Source organism: Calonectris borealis, chromosome 19, assembly GCF_964195595.1.
Source record: "Calonectris borealis chromosome 19, bCalBor7.hap1.2, whole genome shotgun sequence".
Lineage (NCBI taxonomy): Eukaryota > Metazoa > Chordata > Aves > Procellariiformes > Procellariidae > Calonectris > Calonectris borealis.
Genome location: NC_134330.1, coordinates 8,409,282 through 8,430,568, shown reverse-complemented (window position 1 = coordinate 8,430,568; position 21,287 = coordinate 8,409,282). Strand labels below are relative to the sequence as shown.

Below are 21,287 nucleotides of genomic sequence, written 5' to 3'. Positions count from 1 at the left end.
CCATGTATCCTTTCTGCTTATCCCCTGTTTCTTTCCGCAGTGTCCATAAAGCAGAGGGTGCTGCTCTTGCCCCTGGCTTTGCTTTTCACACAAACTCTTTTTAGTCGTTTCACTCCCATGAGCAGAGCAGGGCAGGAGTGAGCAGCCTTGGCACCACGGGGTTCTCTCTGCTTATGTGGTCTCGTTTTCTTCCACCTTTTGGATGCAGGAACAGAGACTTCCTAAGTACCCAGGAAAGCCCAATTTCTTTCTAGGATTGTTTTCCCAAGTGAGTAGTTTTTGGACTCAACTTTGAGAGATGCCAGCCAGCCGCTCGCAGGGCTTGGGCGCAGAAGGGCTGGTTTGAAGCTTTCTGTTACAGGAAGGGAAGGAGGACCTCGGTGTCCTAAACCGGTCAGTTGTCAGAGCGGTGCAGACCTGCTGGCGAGGTGATTATCAAGGTATGCATCTTGTAGGGAGAGACATGTCAGCCGTAAAAGAAAACAACCTTGAAACCTGCCTGCAGTGAGACTGGAGTTTCGTAATTACTTGGGGTCAACCTAATTGCAGGTTGGTGCTGAAAGGGGGGATTCCGCCAGCCCCCCTCCCAGCTGTGGTTTCCCACCTCCCTTTTGTAATGGTACAACACCTTGTAGCTGCAGGGGGGGCCTGAAGAGGGAACTGATTCGATGCAACCGAAGTTAGGAGGGGAGAGGTGGGATGCTGGTTTTTAGCGGGCGTGCTTTCCTGTTGTGTCTCCCTGCCAGCCGTGTCATCGTGGGCTGTGGCACGGGGGTGACAGAGGCAGAATGAAGAGGGACGGCTCCTGGGGAGCCTAAAATAGGCTGGAAATAGTTGAGTTAAAGGAAGACAAATTCACTTCCAGTTGATTGTTGTTACAGTGGATAGCAGATTGACCCTCCTAGTTTTAGATTTTTTTTTTTTTTTTATACTGCATGAAAGAAACCTTTTAATGTTTGTTTTCTGAGGATTGCTTTTAATGACTCCCGCACTTAAGAGCATAAGACTTTCTTGTCTCCTCTCTTCTCACTGCCTGCCTCCCACCCCCCTATAAATTTGTTGAAATGGGTCAAAGTAGAAACCCCGGAGAGAGTTCTTCAGTTATCTATGGCTTAAGCAGTGTGAACTGTGTCTGCCCTAAATCGATGGGACTTTGGGGCAAGGGGAAAGATAATGGTCTTGGTTGTTCTCTCTCAAAATGTGCTCCAAGTAGTGACTCACTTTTTGCAGGGGCAATTGAATAGTGGCTATTTTTGGCCAGAAGGTTTATTAGCCAGTGTTGAATCAGTGGAACTAAAGCTTCCGGGCTTCGAATCCTTTCTGTAGTCAGGTCACCACTGTGACACCTTTGAGCCCTGGGTTCTGTTTGCTTTTTATTGGAACCTTTTTGATTTCAAAGGTGTGGAGAATGATACTGAGACATGGTCTCCTATTTTTGTTACACTCTAAAGGACACTCCAATATGCTTCTGTCTGTACGGTATTACATCTCCTTTTATTTAATGTCTACTTAGAGAGTGGCTGCAAGGCTTGGGAAGTGTACATGCCTTTGAGTGTTATACAGTACTCAGGTTTGAAATCTCAAAGTTAATACTACTTATCCCTTAATACGTGCTTGCTTGCAGAAATAATGCATTGGCCACATTGAATTTATACAAAAATTGGGGTATCTCATGAGATCAAGTCAGAAAAGTATGAAAAATCTTCCATTAATGTTTGGGTTCTAATCCTATATCTATTAGTATGTTTAAATAAATGAAACTTGTAGTGTACATGGTTGAGATCAAGTAAGGAAGTAAAAAATAGTGATTTTTCCAAATAGTTTTGGTTTGAGGCTTGTTAACTATGACATGGCTTGAAGATTTAATATCTCACTTTATATCAGATCTTGTATTCGGAGCTAGATATCTACTGTTTCTCCTCTGGAATTCCATCTTACTGTATCTGTTGTTTGTAAATGCTGGGCGAGGTCTTGAGCATTTGGGCTTCAGCCCACAGCGACACACAGTGCGATGTGGTTGCATGATGGCATTTCTCCTTGGTGATGTCTGTACCTAAGATGTCACATAAGGAAATGTTTTGCGATGAGAAATTATCATACCTGTTCCGGAAGGAATTGTGAAAGTAATGGGAAGGTGCCTGTGGTAGCACTGGTGCATTGGGGCACTGGTATCAATCAAGCAGTGAGGGCAAGAAGGTTATTCTTCATTTGCCACCTGACTCTTCTCTTCATAATAGCACAAAATATGAAATATGATTTATTTTTTAATCCGTTCTTTTTCTTTCTTGTCTCTAAACTTGGAAGTACAGGTCTTTACAAATGGAAAAGTAGACTTTTAAAGTTGCTTGCTAGCACTCTCTATTGTAAAATAAAGCATTTGATTCTTTGGTCTACTGAAATTCCCTCCTACTTCATGATTTGTGTTTGCTTTGCTTTAAATGTGTGCTTCCTTTTTAAATATAGTTTTCCAAGTTGCTGGCCGTACCAGATTGTTTATATTTTTTAAAAGCCTTCTGCTTAGCCGTTATATTGCTCTTTATAGTACTGCTTAACCACATTGGTTTCTGTTGCTCTTTTTTCTTGCATAAACTTAGCTGGGATGAATTTCAAATGTGGTTTATCCAACTGTTAAGTATTTCCCACTTTTCTGCAATAGATTTCACATATGTTACAGAATTCCAAACCAAGATCTGGTGGACATATTGCCCTGTTTTTTTCCTCAAACTCAGAAGTAGAGCTTTTTTTAAGCATTACTGTGGCAATATTTAGGTCACTGACTCCAGCATGCTGCCTAGCTTCAAATCCATTTGTCATATTTAGCTTATTTCCAAGGATTAAGATAACTATGGTCCATATACTTATTAGGAGGGAAAAAAGTCTCTTAATTTTGTGGTAATAAACCTAAAGGGGGAAAAAAGTATTGGTCCTTTTGAGTTGGAAACTGCAGAAGGCTTTCTTTTTTCCTCCAGAGATCAAACTGTGGAGTCAAGTAAAACACACGTTCATCCATCCAGTCATTCAAAATTACAGGATTTACCCGTACAAAAGTGTAACTAAGAATTTGGAATTAGGCTTTTGGAATTAGAGTACCTAGAAAAAAATTCAGGAGCTGAATTACGTTTTACTTTTTATCTGCTAGTCCCGTACGTTCTTTTTTTAAACTTGCAGAACAGGGGTTTTAGCAGGTGTCCCATAGGTACCTGCTGTCTGTTGCTGTTTCTAACACTCTGCAAAAATAGGAAGAGGCAAATCTTTTGTTTTCCCATTTTGTTTCCCCATACTGGGTGCCCAGTTCTACTGGGAAGTATATATGACCCAATGCATGGTAAAGTTTTTATGCTAACCATCTAGTAGTAACCAATTCAGCTTTACTTTCACCCTGGCTTTTGTGTGTGGTGGTATCAAGAGATGGACCTGGTCAGTGCCTTGACCAACTACTGGGGATCTGGAATTAGACCCAACAGGAGGCCCCAGGCTTGTTTTTTTTGGTGTGTTACAGTTTGTTTGAGTTGCAAACAAATGCCAGTGGCACAGCAGGTTTTCTGGTGGAGAATATTGGGTTTTTCGCACGCAGGTCTGAGGCGTGTTGGCAGAGTGACATGATGAAGATAGCCGCAGATGAGACCTGCTTTATGTCTTGCTCTAGCACCTTGTTCTCACTTTTCGTGACCTTCTTTCTCGTAGCCAGGTTTTTCTCCTTTCAAGTGAATAAGGGAGGAAAACAGTGCCAAATTCCTCTTATGAATTTTTGGTTATAACTTCAAGTGACTTGGGGAATGATGTACGTAGCTGAGTGGAGGGTTTAGCTGTTATTTTTTGCCTGTTATGTGGAAATACTGCAGAAGAGGAATAAACTGACAGGGAAGATTGAGTGTTGTTGGTTTATGCGCTGGTAAGTGACCCGTTCAATCTATTATGGTGACATTCGGAAGCACAGCACTGAGTAAAGAAACTGGGATGCGGATAACGCGCTTGGATGAAGCTGGGCAACGGTCTGTAGGCTCAGCCTGTACTTCAGCCCAGTAGAAGCTGTTGGAAGATAATCTGGCATTCATCAGATGATTAAAAAAAAAAGTGTTTTTGGGGAGGAAGCGGAGATATCTGCTAATAATTGTAGAGGAATAGATTCCAATAGTAGGAAAAGATAATTTTGTATTCAAATAAGAAAGACTTAAATGGAAAAAGAGCATTGCAGTGACAGTATAGAATTATATACAGTATGTCATTTGAAATCAAGAGTGACTGAAGTATAACCAGTCTAGGCTGAAGTATAAGGTTAACCAATATTTGAGTTAATCATAATTTTTTTTCATAGAGTAGCTCAAAAAGGGAAAATCCAATATCTTTAAAAAGCAGGCAGGTAAAAATAAACCTGGCTTGAACATGTCCAAGTTCTGTAATCTTCACTGGATTTGGGAAATTATTAGGAGGTGTGTATTGCGTGCTATTGCTGCTATCCTGTGTCATGTTGTGGTAAAGCATGAATGCTTTTGAGAAAAACGGTGATATTTTCGTTGCAAGATGGAATCAAAAAGGTTGTAGAACTTCATTTGATGTTATTTAGGAGGTCCAATTTCTGGAAGCTTGGGTGCTTTGTTCTGTACTGCTCTGTAGTCCAGCTGCCTCAATATTCCAAATTGCATGATGTACATATGAGCTTTTGTTTTTATTTCTGTGAGAAACTGAGCTCTAACCATAGTTCCTTTGTTTTGTTTTGTTTTTCTTGACAGAGAGAGCTCGATGCCACGGCAACAATATTGGCTAACCGGCAAGATGAAAGTGAGCAGTCTAGGAAAAAACTTATTGAGCAAAGTCGCGAGTTCAAGAAAAACACTCCAGAGGTAAGGAGAAAAGCTATTCCAGTCTGTTGAGTTTCTTGCAGCAGTATGTGGTATTAGGCCTACTTATGTGTTGGGTTTTTTTTTTTTCTCTTAATGGTTTGTTTCCATGATTTTGTCGTATGTATTGCTAAGTCCACCACCCTAACTAAGACTGCTTATCTTTTGATGGCTTTCTCTTGAGGCAGTTTTTGTGTTCTGTAAATAATAAAATATGAATTGACATTTTTAGAGAAAGTATAAACATCAGCCTTCAAGTAGGCTTACTCTAAATTTTGTAATGATGTAAAACCTGGAGAACTGCAATAAGAATTTCTTCTTCACTAATCCAAACTCTCTTAGCACTTGGATGTAGAAAGTGACGTTTCACTGCCTAAATAAATCTATATCAAGGGCATAACTTCAAAGATGCTCATTTTTCCATCAAAAATCAAATTAAGTTTTGCTGTTGATTTCACTGGAAATGCAACAAGGTCAGTGCTGAGCTCCTTAGAAAACTCCACTCGGAGGATGTGCATCGCAGGCGGCGGGTGCTGTGTAAAAGGTGTCAGGACGGACGCGAGGCAAACCTCGGACAGGTGAATATTGCCTGTAGGAATCTGGGAGTATTTAAACTCTTCCATGCTCATGTTAGCATGTGCAGTGTGTGTGTCTGTGTACATGTATGCATAATTGTATACAAAATACATACAAACTCATTTTATGAACTGTAATGAATGCATAGCAATGTGTAGGGCTTTTTTTTGTTTGTTTTGTGGTGGGGTTTTTTTTCCCCCCGATGATTGCCAGCAATCTGTTCATCCAGGAATGTTCTTGGGTTTCAAAGCCCGTTCCAGATAACTGATACACAAGTATCGGTTCCTTCCAAGTATCTTCCTGGGAGAGAAGCATCAGGCAGCTTTTCTAACCTTTATTGCTGCTTCTCAAGCAGCAGATGCTGCTTTGCCTCCTGTTGGTACAGAGGGGGAGATGCTGGAGGAGCCTGACCCAGAGAGGGGAGAGGGAACGTCAGAGCAGGAGTGACTTACGGGGAAGGGGGAGTGTTTAACTGACGCCTTGAGGTGGCTTTGTGGGGCAGAAATCAGTTCTCTTTGAAAAAGAAAATTTGGGGACTGCAGCTTTGAAGGAACAGAACTTTAAAAAGGATCAAAAGAATATGGAGAGTGAATGCAGTAGCTCTGAGAGGGTGAGGAATGAGTTGATTCCCTTTGCAGGAGAGAGCAAACTATTGGGAAGAGAGGAGGAAGGAGAGAAGTGAAAGAATATGAACGGTATAGGAAATTGTACAAAATCCAGAAAAAAATAGACTTCTGAGGCCACATTTTCAAATTGTTTGCTGGAAGCTTCAGTTCATTCTACAAGACTGACTTGTCTTTCCTGCTTCCTTCCTTTTTTTCCTATAAGGAAAATGACAGATTCTTCAGAATGTGATTAAAGATGTGTTTCAGGATGACTTCCTTTGGCCAGTTTTATTTTTATGGAGCAGAAGGTTACTGTGGGGGAAAAAAAAACCCCGAACGCTGCACTTCTAAGTGTGTTGTGAGAGGGCCTTGGTAACTCAGTGGGAGTTGATGTGCAGAGGAAAATTATATACTCTGTATAGTTACTTCAAAAGATACAGTGGGAAAATGATATGCAATTAGTTCTTTCCAGTAAGCAAGATAGGGAAGTGAATGGCCCCCGCTGTTAAATCATTTGATGGTAAAGTTTTAAATATGCCTTTATAAAACATAATTCTGTAGCCTTCCATATAGTACTTCCGAAGAGAATAGAGGTGTTTCATTCATTCATTCAGGGACCAGGTTCAAAACAATGGCTCTGAACATCCCCAGTGTTTGGGGAAATTTGGATCTGTGCTAGATTCTACATCCTGATCTCGTGTCCTGGGACTCCTGTGAAACCACCTTCCTTTATAAGCTTGCATGGATTTTTTAATATTCTTTCCCTGTCTGCTCTGCTGTGATGTTCTTTCTGCAGCTTTGTTTCTGAACAGCAACACAATCTAACTCCTCTTCTACTTTCTCGGACAGAATTAAAAAATGCAAATGGGATCAAAGAATTAGAAGAAAGTATCCGAACTGTAATAATAGCCAGCTTAACAGACTTCATATGCATTTATTGCTCCCAGAGGCATGGAGGAAGTAGCTCAGATGTACAAGGTCTCATAGGGCCACCCTCTCCTCTCCTGTCCAAGGTGCTTGGTGTGGTAGGCGTGGGTGAGTAAGAGGTGAACTGAGTGACGCAGTGTCCAGCTGTCCTTGCTGGAAAACTTCACTGGTATTCCTTTTTACAAAAAAGTTTACGCTTGGGCACTGCTGTGTTCATCTTCAGCTGTTCTCTGCACTCCCCAAAAAGAAGGGAATACTGAATACTTCCAGAACTGCCTAAGCATTGAGAAGACAGTTGAAAATTAGAAGGCAGGATTATTAACTACTCGACCTGTTTTTTTCCAAAAGTGCAACTTTGTCTGAAAACCTACCCAATATGGTGAAAATATCCTTGAGGTGGACAGGAAATCCACAGTGAGCCACTGGCATTTCCAAACTGATACACTTATGTTACTAAAACATCAAACATGCTCTTTTTAGTAACAAAAAAGAGTTCCGTAGTAGAAGACCAGCTTGCATGCAGAACCATTCTTCAGATAAATAAATAACCCAGCGTACAGCTCAATTTAAATTTCCACGCTTAAGTAACATCTTTCTTGGTATTAAGAAAAAAAAACAAACCCACAAAGGTGGAATTGTTAAATCTAACAATTTGTTTCAGAATTCTACTTACCATTTTCTTTTTCATTCTGCATGCATCCCTGTCAGTGCAGCAGTGGTTTAGCCTGTTCCAGCATCTCTTTTCCTCTGCTGTAGCCAGTCTCACCATAAATCAGGAGACAAGTGTCGATTGCCTTGACTTTCCTATCCATTGCTGTCTGGGATGTCCTCTAGACTTTCCATAATGTCTGCTCGCAAGCAGTCTCCTGTGTAGCAGAGAAGGATTCAGAAAAACTACTAATGAAGTTGAGGATATTTATACTTCTGCTTCTTTTTACTTTAAAAAATATGACAGATCTATTTGGGTCATTTCTGCCTTCCTTGCAAATTATCATATTGCTGCAAAAGAAATACAATATTTTCGTGTTTATAGGAATGACTCTAGGGCTTTTGGTATTTAAAAATGTTAAAATACTATTTCTGACTTGGCATACTGGAGATGACTCTGGGAAGAAGTATCTCATGTTTGGGAACCTTGTGAGAACAGAAAATTCAGTGGTGGTTGTTATACACAGAAACTTTTGGAAGGGGTTCTTAATTCCTGTTATTCCAAAAATACTTTTTACTTCCTCACGCCTTTTAAGAGATCATATCAGACCTGCTGCTCATGGATGTTTTGGGGTATTTTCAGTCTCAGTTTGTTTCATCCTGAGCAGCTACTGCAGAAGGCTGAGATTAGTCAGAAGATTACTTGAAACATCAATTTTACGTGGCTGTTACTTGGAAGACATCTCAAAATATATCATGTGAATTGCCACCCTGCATCAGGTGATTATTTTCTTATAATGATAATTCTTGAACTATTGTGACTAACTGTCATACTTTTTGGGTATTTTAACCTCTGTGAAATTCTTGGTCTAATTCATCATGACCTCATTTGCTGAATCTGGTGTGAATAAGCAAATGTTTGAATGACCATCCTTGGGAATTTTTTTTTTTAGTCTCAAAATAATTTCAGTTGCACAGGTTAATAATTTTTGGCACAAAGTGAAGATACTTCCTAATATTGATAACTTTGCCTTCATTTCTACCCAGATTCCTAGTTGAGTAACTACTTTTACTCACCTGCTTCTGTTTTAAACATTGAAAAGCTTATCTAATACTTCCAGTGGTGCATACTTTTAAGCTAGTCAACAGCAATAGTGAAAAATACCAGAAAACAAATAACTGAGTAAACCTAGGCTTTGTAAATAAGTAATATGTAATTGTTAAATACTCATGGAAAGGGAAGACAATAATACTTAAGCCTGTTTAACCTATAACTCTCCATTGCTTTCCTTTATGATTTAGCCATGTGAACTAGCTAATTGCTGAGCTATGTTGGTTATTACCAGGCTCACCTGAAAACATGGGTCATTAAACTGAGCACAAGACAAAAGACCAGCCTGAGATCCCTGGGCCAGCTGCTCTTGGGAAATAAAATAAGAGGCTAGTTTTCTAATGTGAGAGTATGAGCTCTAAAAAATCAGGCAGATGTGACATGCCTGCACAGAGCATATATTTGGATACAGGAGCTTACCCTGTGAGCCTGTTACTTTGGTCACTGCTTTTTTTCCTGATGGTGAGTTGAACTGATGATTCCTCAATGTTGTTGCCCTTTACTGTTTCTAGGTTGCAGATGTACTCTACCGGTGGGATTTAGAAAGTCAAGATTACCTTTAAATGCTCAAATTGACAGCTGTGTTTTGTAACGCAGATTAAAGATTGGACCGGTAGGGGTATGGAAGGACATGGGAGAACCTTTAAACATAGACACAGACAGCATAAGTATGTTCTCAAATAAATAGCTTTAAAATGCCCTGGAAAATGGAATATTGGAAGGTGTCAGAAAACACAATAAATGAGTGTATGAAAAGCATATCTTAACACCGACTGAATGGACGTGGCTGCCTGCTGACCCCAAGCACTGTTGCAAATAAATACAAGTTCTGCATGTGGCAGCGATGTTGCCACTGAGGACCATCCAGTGCTGCGCCGTGTGTGTTCCCATCAGCTCGTGTGTCGTGTTAAGAGAAGTTGGGACAGCCACTTCCAATGTATTTACACCGTATGTATCATTTTACATGACCCGCTCTGTGCTGTCTTGCTTGATACCTAGTGAGAGATATTCACCTGCCTATGTAAAACCTGGCTTTCATTGTTGCCCTTGTTACCTGAGCTATTGCCATGGTCCCTGTCCTGCTCGGTTATGTTTCTGCAGTGCCGCTGCTGCAAAAGAGAAAGAATGATGAGTCTGTAGAATTTTTTGTTACAGAAGCAATAGTTTTATTTGTGACATTAGATATTAGGGTGATGCGCATTTTTAAGATCCATGGTTTTTTTTTTTTAGGAGAAAAAAACCCAAAACATTGCCAGTCATAACTAACTAAAGGAAATGAACACAGTTATTATGCAAGGACTCAATTTTTTTTAATTTAAAATTCTTAAATTCTTAGTCTCCAGTGTTTCTGGATCATTCTATTGAATTATCCAGTCTCTACAGCAAAAGATAATCAAATCAAGCTTAAAAAAAAAGGAAATTAATTCTGCTGGTTGAATTAGTTCTTGAAATGAGAAGAGTATTTTTCTAATTGTTGGTAGTGAATTGTAGTTGATTCCTAACAACTTTGCACAGTCAACTTTGGTCTAGCCTGTGTAACAAAGTGAAAATAATAACATGCCTAGAAAAACTACTGAAAATATACAGTCTGTTTGAAAATAGCTGATGCTCTCAGTGTTTGTGTACATAGGGGTGAATACTGATTTGCTGCCATCTAGAGCTGGGTTGTTCTACTCTTTTTAATTTTTTTAATTTAATTCACTTTCCCAGTGTGCCTGAGAGTACGTAGTGTGTGGATGTTCCTTCCTCCCCTTTGCCAGGAATATATGGGAATCCTGTTAATTTTGAATCCTGACTATGGAAGAACGTACATGACGTGTTTATGTAAAATTTAGCTAGCATAATACAACTAAATGCAGTTAATAAAATTTGTAAATAGTAAATGTCTCAGTGCACGGTAGGGAATAGAAAAATACCACCTTGCTATGTATTTCCTGACTTATTACTTAAAAATTATTTCAGGAAAAAGACGAGGAAGAGAAACGCTGCTTAAGTTCTCCCTCCCTTCTCTCTTCCCATGATTTTGAAAAGGAGATTTTAAGAGATTTTTGCTAAGAAGAAATGAATTTGCAGTTAAGCAGTTTGTTCAAAAAGAATCTTTTCTATTAATTTGTATGACTCAAATGCAATTATCAATGTTAGTTTAATACTATTGTAAAATTGTTTTGTATCTTTAAGAATCTTCATATATTTAAAACCTTAGCAGAATGCTAAATACATAGGATACTCTCCTTATTGAATTAAAACATCACCATTTCCTTCCATAAAAAAACAAAATTATAAGAACAGAGAAGTGTGACTTATCTTGCAGGTTTGGAATGAAGATGAATACCTCTCCTTTAGGATAATGATATTTAGGTGCCATGTCCTCTCTTTCAATGCTTTTATTGAATATTACTGTTTTCTGAAGAGGTTCTGTTTGCAAGGTAAACGATGTTTATGGTAATTTGTACTACATGGGCTTGTTATTTCAAAAGCTAAATGAAGTACTACATTATTATTATGTGACTTTGTGTAGAAAAATAATATAATATAGCTCCATGTCTTAAAATGTAATCTAAAAACTTGTCTTGTGGAGTCAGTTAGGTTAAATCAGATCAAACCTTATGCTGGAGGTCCCTTATTCATGAGTTCTCAATAATTTTGTTGTCATTATTTAATACGTATTTTACTTTAGCATATTCTAATTGTTAATAGGAAAAACATCAGTGATTCTGACATGCTTTTCTATATTATGATCTCTTTCTGCCTTTTCACTTTATTGGAAGTGAGGGAACAATAAAAGAATTATAACTCACAGTTGTCTTTCTAGGATTCTCAAAAAACTGACCTCCATTTTTTTGCACGTTGACCATTCTCACCACTATAACTACTAGGCTTTTTTTTTTTTTTTTTTTAAATTGTCTTTATCACTCATAAAAAGCTAAGCCAGAATCTCTGGCAGATGGCATCTCCCCTGCTATTTGCTGTGCACACATTACTTGATGCTCGCAGTGATTCTTGGTAGAGCTCAGTGCGCTGAGGAACAGCAAATCCAAGCCAGGAAGAAACCTTTTTAACGCGTAAGCCTTTATCTGGTGTAGGTGCCTAATTTTCCCGTGTTGCAATATAGTTGTGAATATTCCCTCCACCTCCCCTAAACGCTGAGTCAGTTTGTTGATTGAACTGGCATCCTCAGTTCAGTAAAACTTCATTTCTGGTTTGTTTGCCAAAAGTAAGCAATTTTGCTTTTCTCAGCGGGGAAGAGATGGCAGCAAAGGCTGTAGGTGGGCAGCAGACTGTTGGGTTGCAGAACTTGTTATGCAGAATTTATTATGAGATAACAGGACTTGAGAAGGTCCTTTTACAAAATGAGGCCATATTTTGGGGATTATTGGTATGTAGGATTTCACAGATAACTCTGTAGCTGTACAACAGCATTTGTAAAGTTCTGAAATCTAGGAAGATAATTCCCTTGACCTGCAGAAGTAATGATCGTGCATTATATGTTACTAGGGAGAGAAGTTTAATTTGAAGCATTTTTATGAAACCACATGATCTAGGACACTTTGAATTACTGTCTCTGTCTCCATTTTCTTTAAAAATATCCTTAAATAAATTTTCTACAACACATTTACCTCAAAAGTCTTTTTATAAAGCTAGAAATATATGGGTGATTACTTTATTCCAGAGTTCCAAAAATATTCAAGAGGGAGACACATCTGATTCAACTGAACGTGTTAGAGTAGTTGAAGAAATTAATTACTCTGAAGTCACTTGCTCTTAGTAATTTAGATTTATTTTATTTAAGCATTTTTCTGGTTAAATATGCTTGACAGTTGAAGAATGCATTTTTCTTCTAGCAACATCAGTTGCAGGTATTAGATTTCATTCATGTCAAGGGTGCTGTATTTTCCATTGCAGAAAAGGAGAATAGGGGATATTTTTGGTATGACTGTGGTTTACAAAGGGACATACTTGTAAGCAAATATTTACAGATTAATCTCTCTTGTTAAACATTTGATGCTACTATGAATTTCTCCTGCCACTAAGAATGAAACAATGCAAAGCAAATAGTTTGTTTTTCTCAAGTTGTACTTGCCTTTGCTTGAACTTTTCAGCGTTGACCCATTTGGAAGCTGGCCAGAGCGACCGGGGTAGGGGGAAGGTTGGGGAGTGGAGGTCTAAAAGAGAAAAACTTTTTCAAGGTCAGAATTTGAAGGAAAAAACTTGATCTTACAGGGCGTTTGTCATCCTTCCTCCTGAAGAATGGTTGCACTTTAAATAAGTGTGCATTAAGACTAATAACATGATTTAATGAATGCATCATTACTGTTTTTCAAGGGAAAATATTTCCATTTATTTAGCTGAAATAGCTGAGATTTTTCTCACTGTAGTACCAACAATTAACAGCCATTCTTACGTTCTGTGTTGTGTTCCTTAAAAAGGTAAGTGTAAAACTGGGAATTTATATATAGATCACACAAAGATAAGACTGAGCACTCTCGGAGCAAGCCTGAAGTTCAGTTCCTAAATTTGCTTTGAACCATTTGAACAATAGATTGACTGATTTTCAAGATTCAACTTATAACAGGCAAGCAAGATACCTGCTCTTCCTTCCTATGTGTATTTACCAAAAGAAGAAATAATTAAACATCTTAAATTAGTACTTTTCCTTTTACTTTGTGAACAAATATGCTGTAAACCTGCTTCAGTTCATCTGCCGGACCACCTCAAAGTCATTCAGGTGTAATTAAAGGAACATGTTGTTCTCATTAAAATTATTATGTTGTCATGAATAACTCTTTTAATAATAGTTGCCAGTTACGAGAGATTCTTTTCATTGCTCTGACAGTGGATAAGTGAAAAGTTGGATCTGCTTGAAACAAGAGGAGAAACGATTAATATGTTGAGTGAAAATGCTCACAAGCAAAATGACTGGGTTACAGATTATAGTTGTAAGCTTTTCTATTAAAAAAAAAAAACCAAACACCACAAATACCCCAACTTTCTGCAGGATCGCTCTTTTATGGTCAATTTTGGATGTGAAGTCTTGAGGTAAATTTTTAGGGGGAGAAATGTTTGTAAAATGCTCTTAAAACCTACTCTCTTCCAGAAAGTTTTAGTATGTTTTGCTTGCTTAAAACAAACAAACAAAAAAAGCTTCCTGGTAACCATTTTTAAGTAAATTAAATTACATATGAGAATTAGAGCAGTTGAGAGTCATTTTTATTTTAGAATTCTTTTTGCATTAACACATCTGCAGTGTTGATGAATATATGGAAAAATGAAATTGTGCTTCTATCCTGCCGTGTCTCCAATGTGACAATAAATCAACTTTTTTTCCTTTTAAAATGTCTGGCCTTGTAATTTATGTTTGCATAACCCATTACTAAATTCATAGTAGGTGTTTTAGTTGGCAGGCACAATTCCAGGGATTCAGTGGACCTATTTTAATACTGAGCTTTTGTTACTGTTCATAATTATGTGTAGAAATATATGTATTTTCTTAATTATAAAAACTAGCTTGCTTTAGCTTTGGATCTCCTCTTACTTCCTCAACACAAATTATGCTTTAAAGCTTTGAAAGAATTAGTGCTTTTTAGGCTTGAAAAAAGAAATGGGTTTACCAGGTTGTTTTTTTCCATTTTTGAAAAAACAAAACCAAAACACCAAAAAGGTAATAAAGTACAAAAAGTAAAGTTGTGATGCATCCCTGGTGCTATCTATAATTTTTGAGGATTTTTTTGTTTTATAGTCAAGTTGTAAATATTTAGGCCAGCATCAAGACAGTATGCAAATAAAGGAAGTTTTATTAATAACCATTATCTGGACCCTGGTAGTAAATATGTATGACTCACATAGGAATAAACCCACCCAATAAATATAAAAGCCATACAAAACCATTAACAATTTTTAATGGACTTGCAGATGGAATAATTTAATGCAACTGTAGTTACTCAGGTTCCAGCTCCTGTAACTATTTCTCATCTGCTCGAAAGCTTTCATCTGAAATACATTGCTACCATTCATGATTCCACCTTGTCTCTGTTTAAAACCATAAAATTGTGGTTTCGCAACTTTTGAAGCACTAATGCTTATTTATGGCTATATTTCTGCATTTTTTAACTGACTTTTTAAAAAGAAAGTTTGTATCAGAAGCTGCGGCACTAGACCAGTGTTCAGCAGTTAAAGGTGGGGCTGACTGGTCCGCTGAGTTGGAAATTAGGTTTATGCATGTGCTTTGCTGATCTTAGGTGCTTACCGTAACACAGGAGTTACACCTCTGCCGGTTTCTACAGCAAATTATACAGTCCTGTATACTTGGAGGATCAGTTCATTGATTATTACTCTTTAAAGCTGTTACGGACCAGCAGGAGCACATGCCCTTCTGCCTAAAAAAGGGTTTTCTATCTTTTCTTGTTCTCTGAAATGCAGGAAGCAATGAAAAATATCACTTGCTTCAGTTCATAAATAAAAGCAATCTGGCTTGTTGAATTGTAGATACAGCATCATTGCATCTTGTAAAAACTTCTGCTGTGGTTTTCTAAGTGTTGTGTTTCCTACTGGGTAAATAACCGTGCTTCAAAGTATTATGAAGTGTACGCCAGGTTCATCAGTTTGTCTGGGGGTGGGGGGGAGGCATCAGGGACCTTTTAACGGGCAGGATATCACCAAAGAAATTCTTTCGTATAGCCTGAATGCTGATAAATGAGCTCTTCTGTGAGAAAAGGGACTTGTAAACATTCTGGAGTTTTAAATGCTCATTTTGAACCAAAGCTTTCATTTAGTGCAAGATAGTGCTGGGAGTGCTTTTAAAAAATGCCCAACTGTGTTAAGACTTCTCAGTCCTGTTTGTCGGAAGTGATTTGAGCACTGAAGAGCTGAACTCTTACGCACTTTCAGTGCACTTTAGGGCATGTCTACACCTGCAGTGTAGCTTTGCTAAGTCTGCTGGTATGACCATGGGTTTCAAATGCAGCTTAATGTGTTCCCTGGCTGCTACCCTTGGCTGTCAGAAGCGTGCGGCTTCCTTTCAAGCTAGCTGGCTGAGCACCGCTTCAGGGACCGTGCTGTATCTATCGCAAGTTCAAAATGCCAGATCTCTGAAGGCTTAATCAGACAAATTAACCTGTTGCTGATTATGCCCTTTGCCTCTAACTCCTGCTGATGAGCAGCTGAAGAACTGGAGCAGGCAAATAAGAAGTACTAGGTTTGCGGTGCAAACAAGAAGCTGGAGGTGGGCTTGGGGCTGCAATCACCTGCACCTTGGTGGGATCCAGGTTACCCTAAATAACTGCAGTGACCATCAGAATACCTATCGCTTGACTATCTTGAAATGCTATCCATTGCTCCCTGTGCAAGAGCTTTCTTGGTGGTGCTCAGCTAAAGGAACTCGGATCAGATGTGCACATCCCTCTGGCACTTTGCAACAATCCACTCTTGCTTTCTAGCAAAAAGCAACTGAGGGGCTGGTTCTTGTGAGTGGGCAAAGGTCTCGATGACAAGCAGCGTGTGTGGGTAGTTCTTACGCTGGTTCTATGAGAAGGGAAGGAAGAAAAATGCTCAGGTTCTTGAAATGCATTTTATATTAGAGATACAGACAGAACACATTTCTAGCTTAAAAGGAAAAATTGACAACAGTAAAAGTTAATTCTGTTTCGGCACGATTTCTCTTCTTGCTGTTCTGCTCCTCTTGTCATGCTGTGCCCTCTGTGGGGACATCTCACAGTACGGAGCGGCTGGTGTGTCCCGCATGAGCAGGGCCATCAGCAGCCTGACAGGAGGGGATGCTGATGAGAGCAGTCATGTCCATCATGTGCATGCTGAAACTCGGCTTAAAGTTAAGGCAACAGCACACTGCAGCTGTGCAGTGCTCCCGGAGTGTGATACACCTTTAAACCATGCCATCTTACTGCAAACAACACATATTATTGCCTACAGTGCACTTGGTTCATCCATGCAGTTAAAATAAGGGCAGCAATAAAGAAATGAAGTACTGCTTTGTTAGGAAAGGGAAGACATTTTTAGTTCAAAAAAATCAGGTAACTGGTTGAAGTAGTTCTTCAATTAATGCTTGATAAAGCAATAAGCCAGTTTAAAATATACTTTCAGTTACAGAAAAAGGCATATATTAATCTCACCTGTTGAGAGGATTATCTCTGCTAAACACACTCATTTTACATGAGACCAAAATAGATCCTTAAAAAATTAATACTGAAATAGGTTTACAACTGATAGAGAGATTTCCTTCAGACCTGTTTTGTGGTATGCTCATCTGCTTTTTTAGGAATTTTAAGCATTGAAGGAATGAAGTCAAAGCCGCTGCTTGTCTTTGAAATGGATGCCTCTTTGATAAGCCTCTGATCTCTGTACCCGGAGTTGTAGCAGCAGATTCAAACACTGATTGTAAAATTGGGAGACTAAAATGTAGCCACGACAGCTTCAAACAGTCTGTCTCTCTGTCAGATTCAATGCACAGGACATTGCCAGGAGTTAAAACGATGCAAAATTAAAGTAGCCTACTAAATTTACCTGCCATGGAGAATCCACAAAAGAGCTGCCACTTCTAATCCTCAAATTCGTTTCAAATTATTATTTTTTCAAATTGGACTCCCTGATCTCTTCAGCTAAAGCTGTTGTACAGATTTGAAAAGCTGTCTCTTCTTGTCAGATCACTGGTTTAATAATAATAATATCTTACATTTATATAGTCCTTTTCATCCTGCAGCTTCCTAAAGTGCTTTACAAGCTTTATATATACAAAATCGTGCAACCACCTCTTGGGTGGCTGGTGCTAGTCAGCCGGAGAAGTGGCTGGCAGCTTGTTACCCTCGCCTTCCTCGTTCACATAAAAGCGCTGGGGAAAAGTAAAAGACACGGAGATGATCCCGGTTCATCCCAAGGGGGTGGCACCTTCGTCTCCTGCAACTGGGAGCTAGACCCAGCGCAGGGATGTTCTGTCCACCCCAAAGCTGGGGACACGGTAAAGAAAAACCATCACTGTGGTCTTGCAACCCCAGAGCTAGTTCTGTTTTGTGATTATTTTTTTTCTTCGGTGTACTCTTAGTCTGAAAAATACCTTCATCTCTGGAGTTTGGGGGAGCAAGGGGAGTAACTTTGCATGACTCCTTTCAAAAACATACACATGAAAAATGCAGGTACCTTGAATATAAAGCAGTTATTTAAAAAAAAAAAAAATCCAAACTTCTACCCGAATATTCTTATTCATCTGTTTTTGGTGGAGACTGCTTGGACAGCTAGTTCTAACGTGTCAGTAAATGCATTGTAATGATTTCTTTAAAACTCCAGAAGTTGGGGATGATTGTGCAGAACAGATTTTTGTCAAATTAGTTCTAACTCTTGAGGTAATCATTTCTGGGAGAAAAAAAGTATTGAAGTGGGATGTGCACTGTTCATTAGTGGAAGAGGCACAAATGAGTTGAGCCACTCTGCACTGGTTTCTGAAGGAAGAAAACACCATTAGTATCATGAGACCAGTTTTCTGTAATGATTGATCCAGCTTATTTTTTTTCTTCTGTTAGTACTTCGTGTTACATTTTTGTTGGGCTTCAAGTTTGCCCTTTTCAAGATTGCTGATGCTGAAAGGCAACTATATTTAAAAAAAAAAAATCAGCCTCCTTTGTTCCTAAACTTAAGAGCCACTGACAGATCTGGAGAACATCCAGCTCTGATGTGTTCTTCTGTAATTTGGATCATATCCAGCTGCATAACTTTTAAAAATTATCCTGAGTTTTGTGTTCTAGATACCATTAGAGACCATTTACTGTGTCCAGATTCACATCAAATAATCTTGCCTTCTTCCTTACCTACCATTTGGGGGCGTAGGGGATGCTAAAGAGGAAGGCTCCTCTTCCGTGTGAAGGGAAAGGGTTTTACTTCAATGGTTCTTGAGAGCCAGGAAGAAGGAAAGACGGAGACCCAGACGTGGTCTCAGAGGCCTTAAAAATGTGGAAAAAAAGAAAGTGTACATCCATAGACACTAATGCTAATGGACACTTATCCTGTCTCTGGCTGTAAATTATTGAGATCCTGCTGCTGTCTGGTAATGCAACTTAATCAGAATTGGTTTTACTGCTTTGACCCCATAGAGAACCTTCTAATTTCATGTTTTTACACTTTGTCTAGTCACTGTACTGGGAATCTTCGTATCCGGCCTCCTGGTGGCATTTTGAAGAGACATACTGTTACATTTACCTAAAAAACTAGTATCGGAAGGCTACAATTCAGTGCCATAACTTTTTTTCTGCAGTCCTTCAGTTGATGGTCAGCTGAGAGGATACAGCTTGCAGAGCAGTTTGCAGTCCTGCCCTCTGTTCAGGACCTGGAGCAATTGAAAACATCCCCATGCCATGACTTCCCGAGCAAAATCCCCCAAGGCAGACTACTGCTGAGGGCTGTCCTGTGCAGAGGACCTCTTTCTACGATTCCTGCATCTCACAGCCTTTTTCAGTTACAGCTTCTGCTTTTATATCTTTGTAAATGAGATGTCTGTGACATTGCAATTGCCTCCTCGTAGCCTTAGCACTCGGTGGGGTTTTTTTCAGTTGCCCCATGGGCTGCAACAGCTTTGTAGGCAGGAAGAAACCTGGAAATCAGCTCTACCAGTTGCTTTACATACATGCATGTAAGTGGAAGGTCAGTTATGGGGACTGCCCAAATGCATGACCGTGGCACAGCATTTTATAGCTCCTGGTGGAGGTTTTTTGTGAGGCTGTGCAATATGGCATAGCATGAGTGCTCGCCTTACCTATCCGAACGCTGCTTCCGCCAATGGGAGGTGCACACTCAAGCCATCTTCTGTTATTCCGTTAAGGACGGTCACTAATTTTATACTAAGCCAGCTGGAAGAGAACTTAAACCTTGACGTAGTACAGACAACAAGGGGAGGTGTTTCCACACCGGGTAGAGGCTGAAGGGTTGACGCTGCTGCAGGTCAACATCCTTTCTGCTGTTGAACTAAAAGACACAAAGTCTGTGTGTAGTTTCCAAAGAGATTGTTCCACTGTCATGTTTAAATTCGGTGTTGGAAGGAGCCGGTGTGCAACAGCATGTTAATGGTGATACCTGAGAAGATCAGCACCATGGTGTATTTGTTACCCATGCTGACAGCGGGGTGAACAGGGCTCGTACATCTTTCAGTTCAGTAACTACCATATCTTTATTCTCTTAGCCTAGTCTGCACGTTTCTTAAAGGGATTACACTCCCAAGCCTGGGACTTAAAGCTAGTTTTAATGAGTTTGATGAGCTTGTGTAGCAGACTTTCATAGAAGCCTGGCTGTCTAAATAGCATTTTTAATAGCAATTCCCTCTGCTCAGGAGATTAGCAAGCTTAATGCTTTGAGGGCTTCTTCCCCACTGGATGGTGGCACATAAAGACAAGCTCTACTGAACAGTAATAGTCTTTGCCAAAAAATGAGTATCTTAGACTTAAAGTTGCAGCTCACTAGTGTTAGAGCTGTCTTTGTTCTTGTCAGCATTGAGGTGTGAAGAGTTGAGTGTGCAAGCTAAGTGCTGTTGGATGCTCAGCTGCATCTCTATAGGCTTTTACCCTAAAGTTGCTCGCCATTGTCTTTTGTGGAGGATACTACTTGCTGATCTCCCATAAGTGATAATTTGCTCAAAAAAAACCCCCAGCTTTCAAGATTACTTATTAAAGAAAGTAATCTGTGAATTAATAGTTTTCTTAAATTTCTGTTGAATTCTTTAACTGTGAGCTAGCAAAAAGGCAGTCAGATGCTCTGCGTACGTGTGTATATTTGTGTGTATGTATTTATGTACATGTACACACATACAAAAGTAGTTCTACTTATAGATGAAACTGGTAATGGTGTCTCAGAGCAAGTGTGCTACAATATCCCTCCAGTGGACATGCTTTTCCAGTAAATTCTGTGTCTCAACGATAGTGTTAGCACATTTTTAGATGTGTGAATACATGTAAAATAAGTCTTAGAAAATAGCATCTGATAAGGAGTTTTTTACATGAGCAACAACTGGGTAAAATAGGTAGGTGTAGATGGTATGTTTTATAGGATATTTGACTCTTAAAACCTGTTGCTGGTCCAAAATTAAATATTCTGTTTTCCAAATCAGTGTAATTTTGGAGCAAGGAAAAAAGATTTCTGCATTCCTTTTTTTTTTTTTTTGTTTGATAAAAGACAAAAGAGATGCAACGTGTTTTTGCATGTGAGCTTTTGAAATATTAGAATAATTTTGGGGAGCTAGATTAGTTGGCAAAGTGCACGTTGTTGAACTGCTGTTCAGAAACAAAAGTAGCTTTTGGTGGGTATGAGTGTTTTGTTATATTTTGCTTATCTGATCATACATTCATTTTTGTGACCTTAAAAAAGGGATTGTTGTGTCACAGACCTGGGATGAAAAACTTTGATAACTTTTCCAAAAGACCCTATTATTATGACAATGATCACATATTAAGTTCTTAGACACATTCGGTTTCTTTTTTTTAAAAAATACCTGCATGATTCGGAATACAGTTAAAAGAGGAAGTTGGTATTTTGGGGGGTTCAGGGGCATCATTATCTGTTTTCTGCACTTACTCCTTTAAATTACACAATCTTTTT

The 21,287-nt window shown here is 39.0% G+C and overlaps 1 protein-coding gene across 12 annotated transcripts in view; it reads left to right on the top strand.

The window, feature by feature from the left end:
- Positions 1 to 21,287, top strand: part of CUX1 (cut like homeobox 1) — a 281,906-nt gene that overhangs the window by 47,907 nt on the left and 212,712 nt on the right. For all 12 annotated transcript variants that reach the window (XM_075168938.1, XM_075168936.1, XM_075168933.1 and 9 more), the window contains exon 2: positions 4,731 to 4,841. In XM_075168938.1, the coding sequence (XP_075025039.1) occupies positions 4,731 to 4,841 (111 nt within the window). The remainder of the gene's footprint in view (positions 1 to 4,730; positions 4,842 to 21,287) is intronic.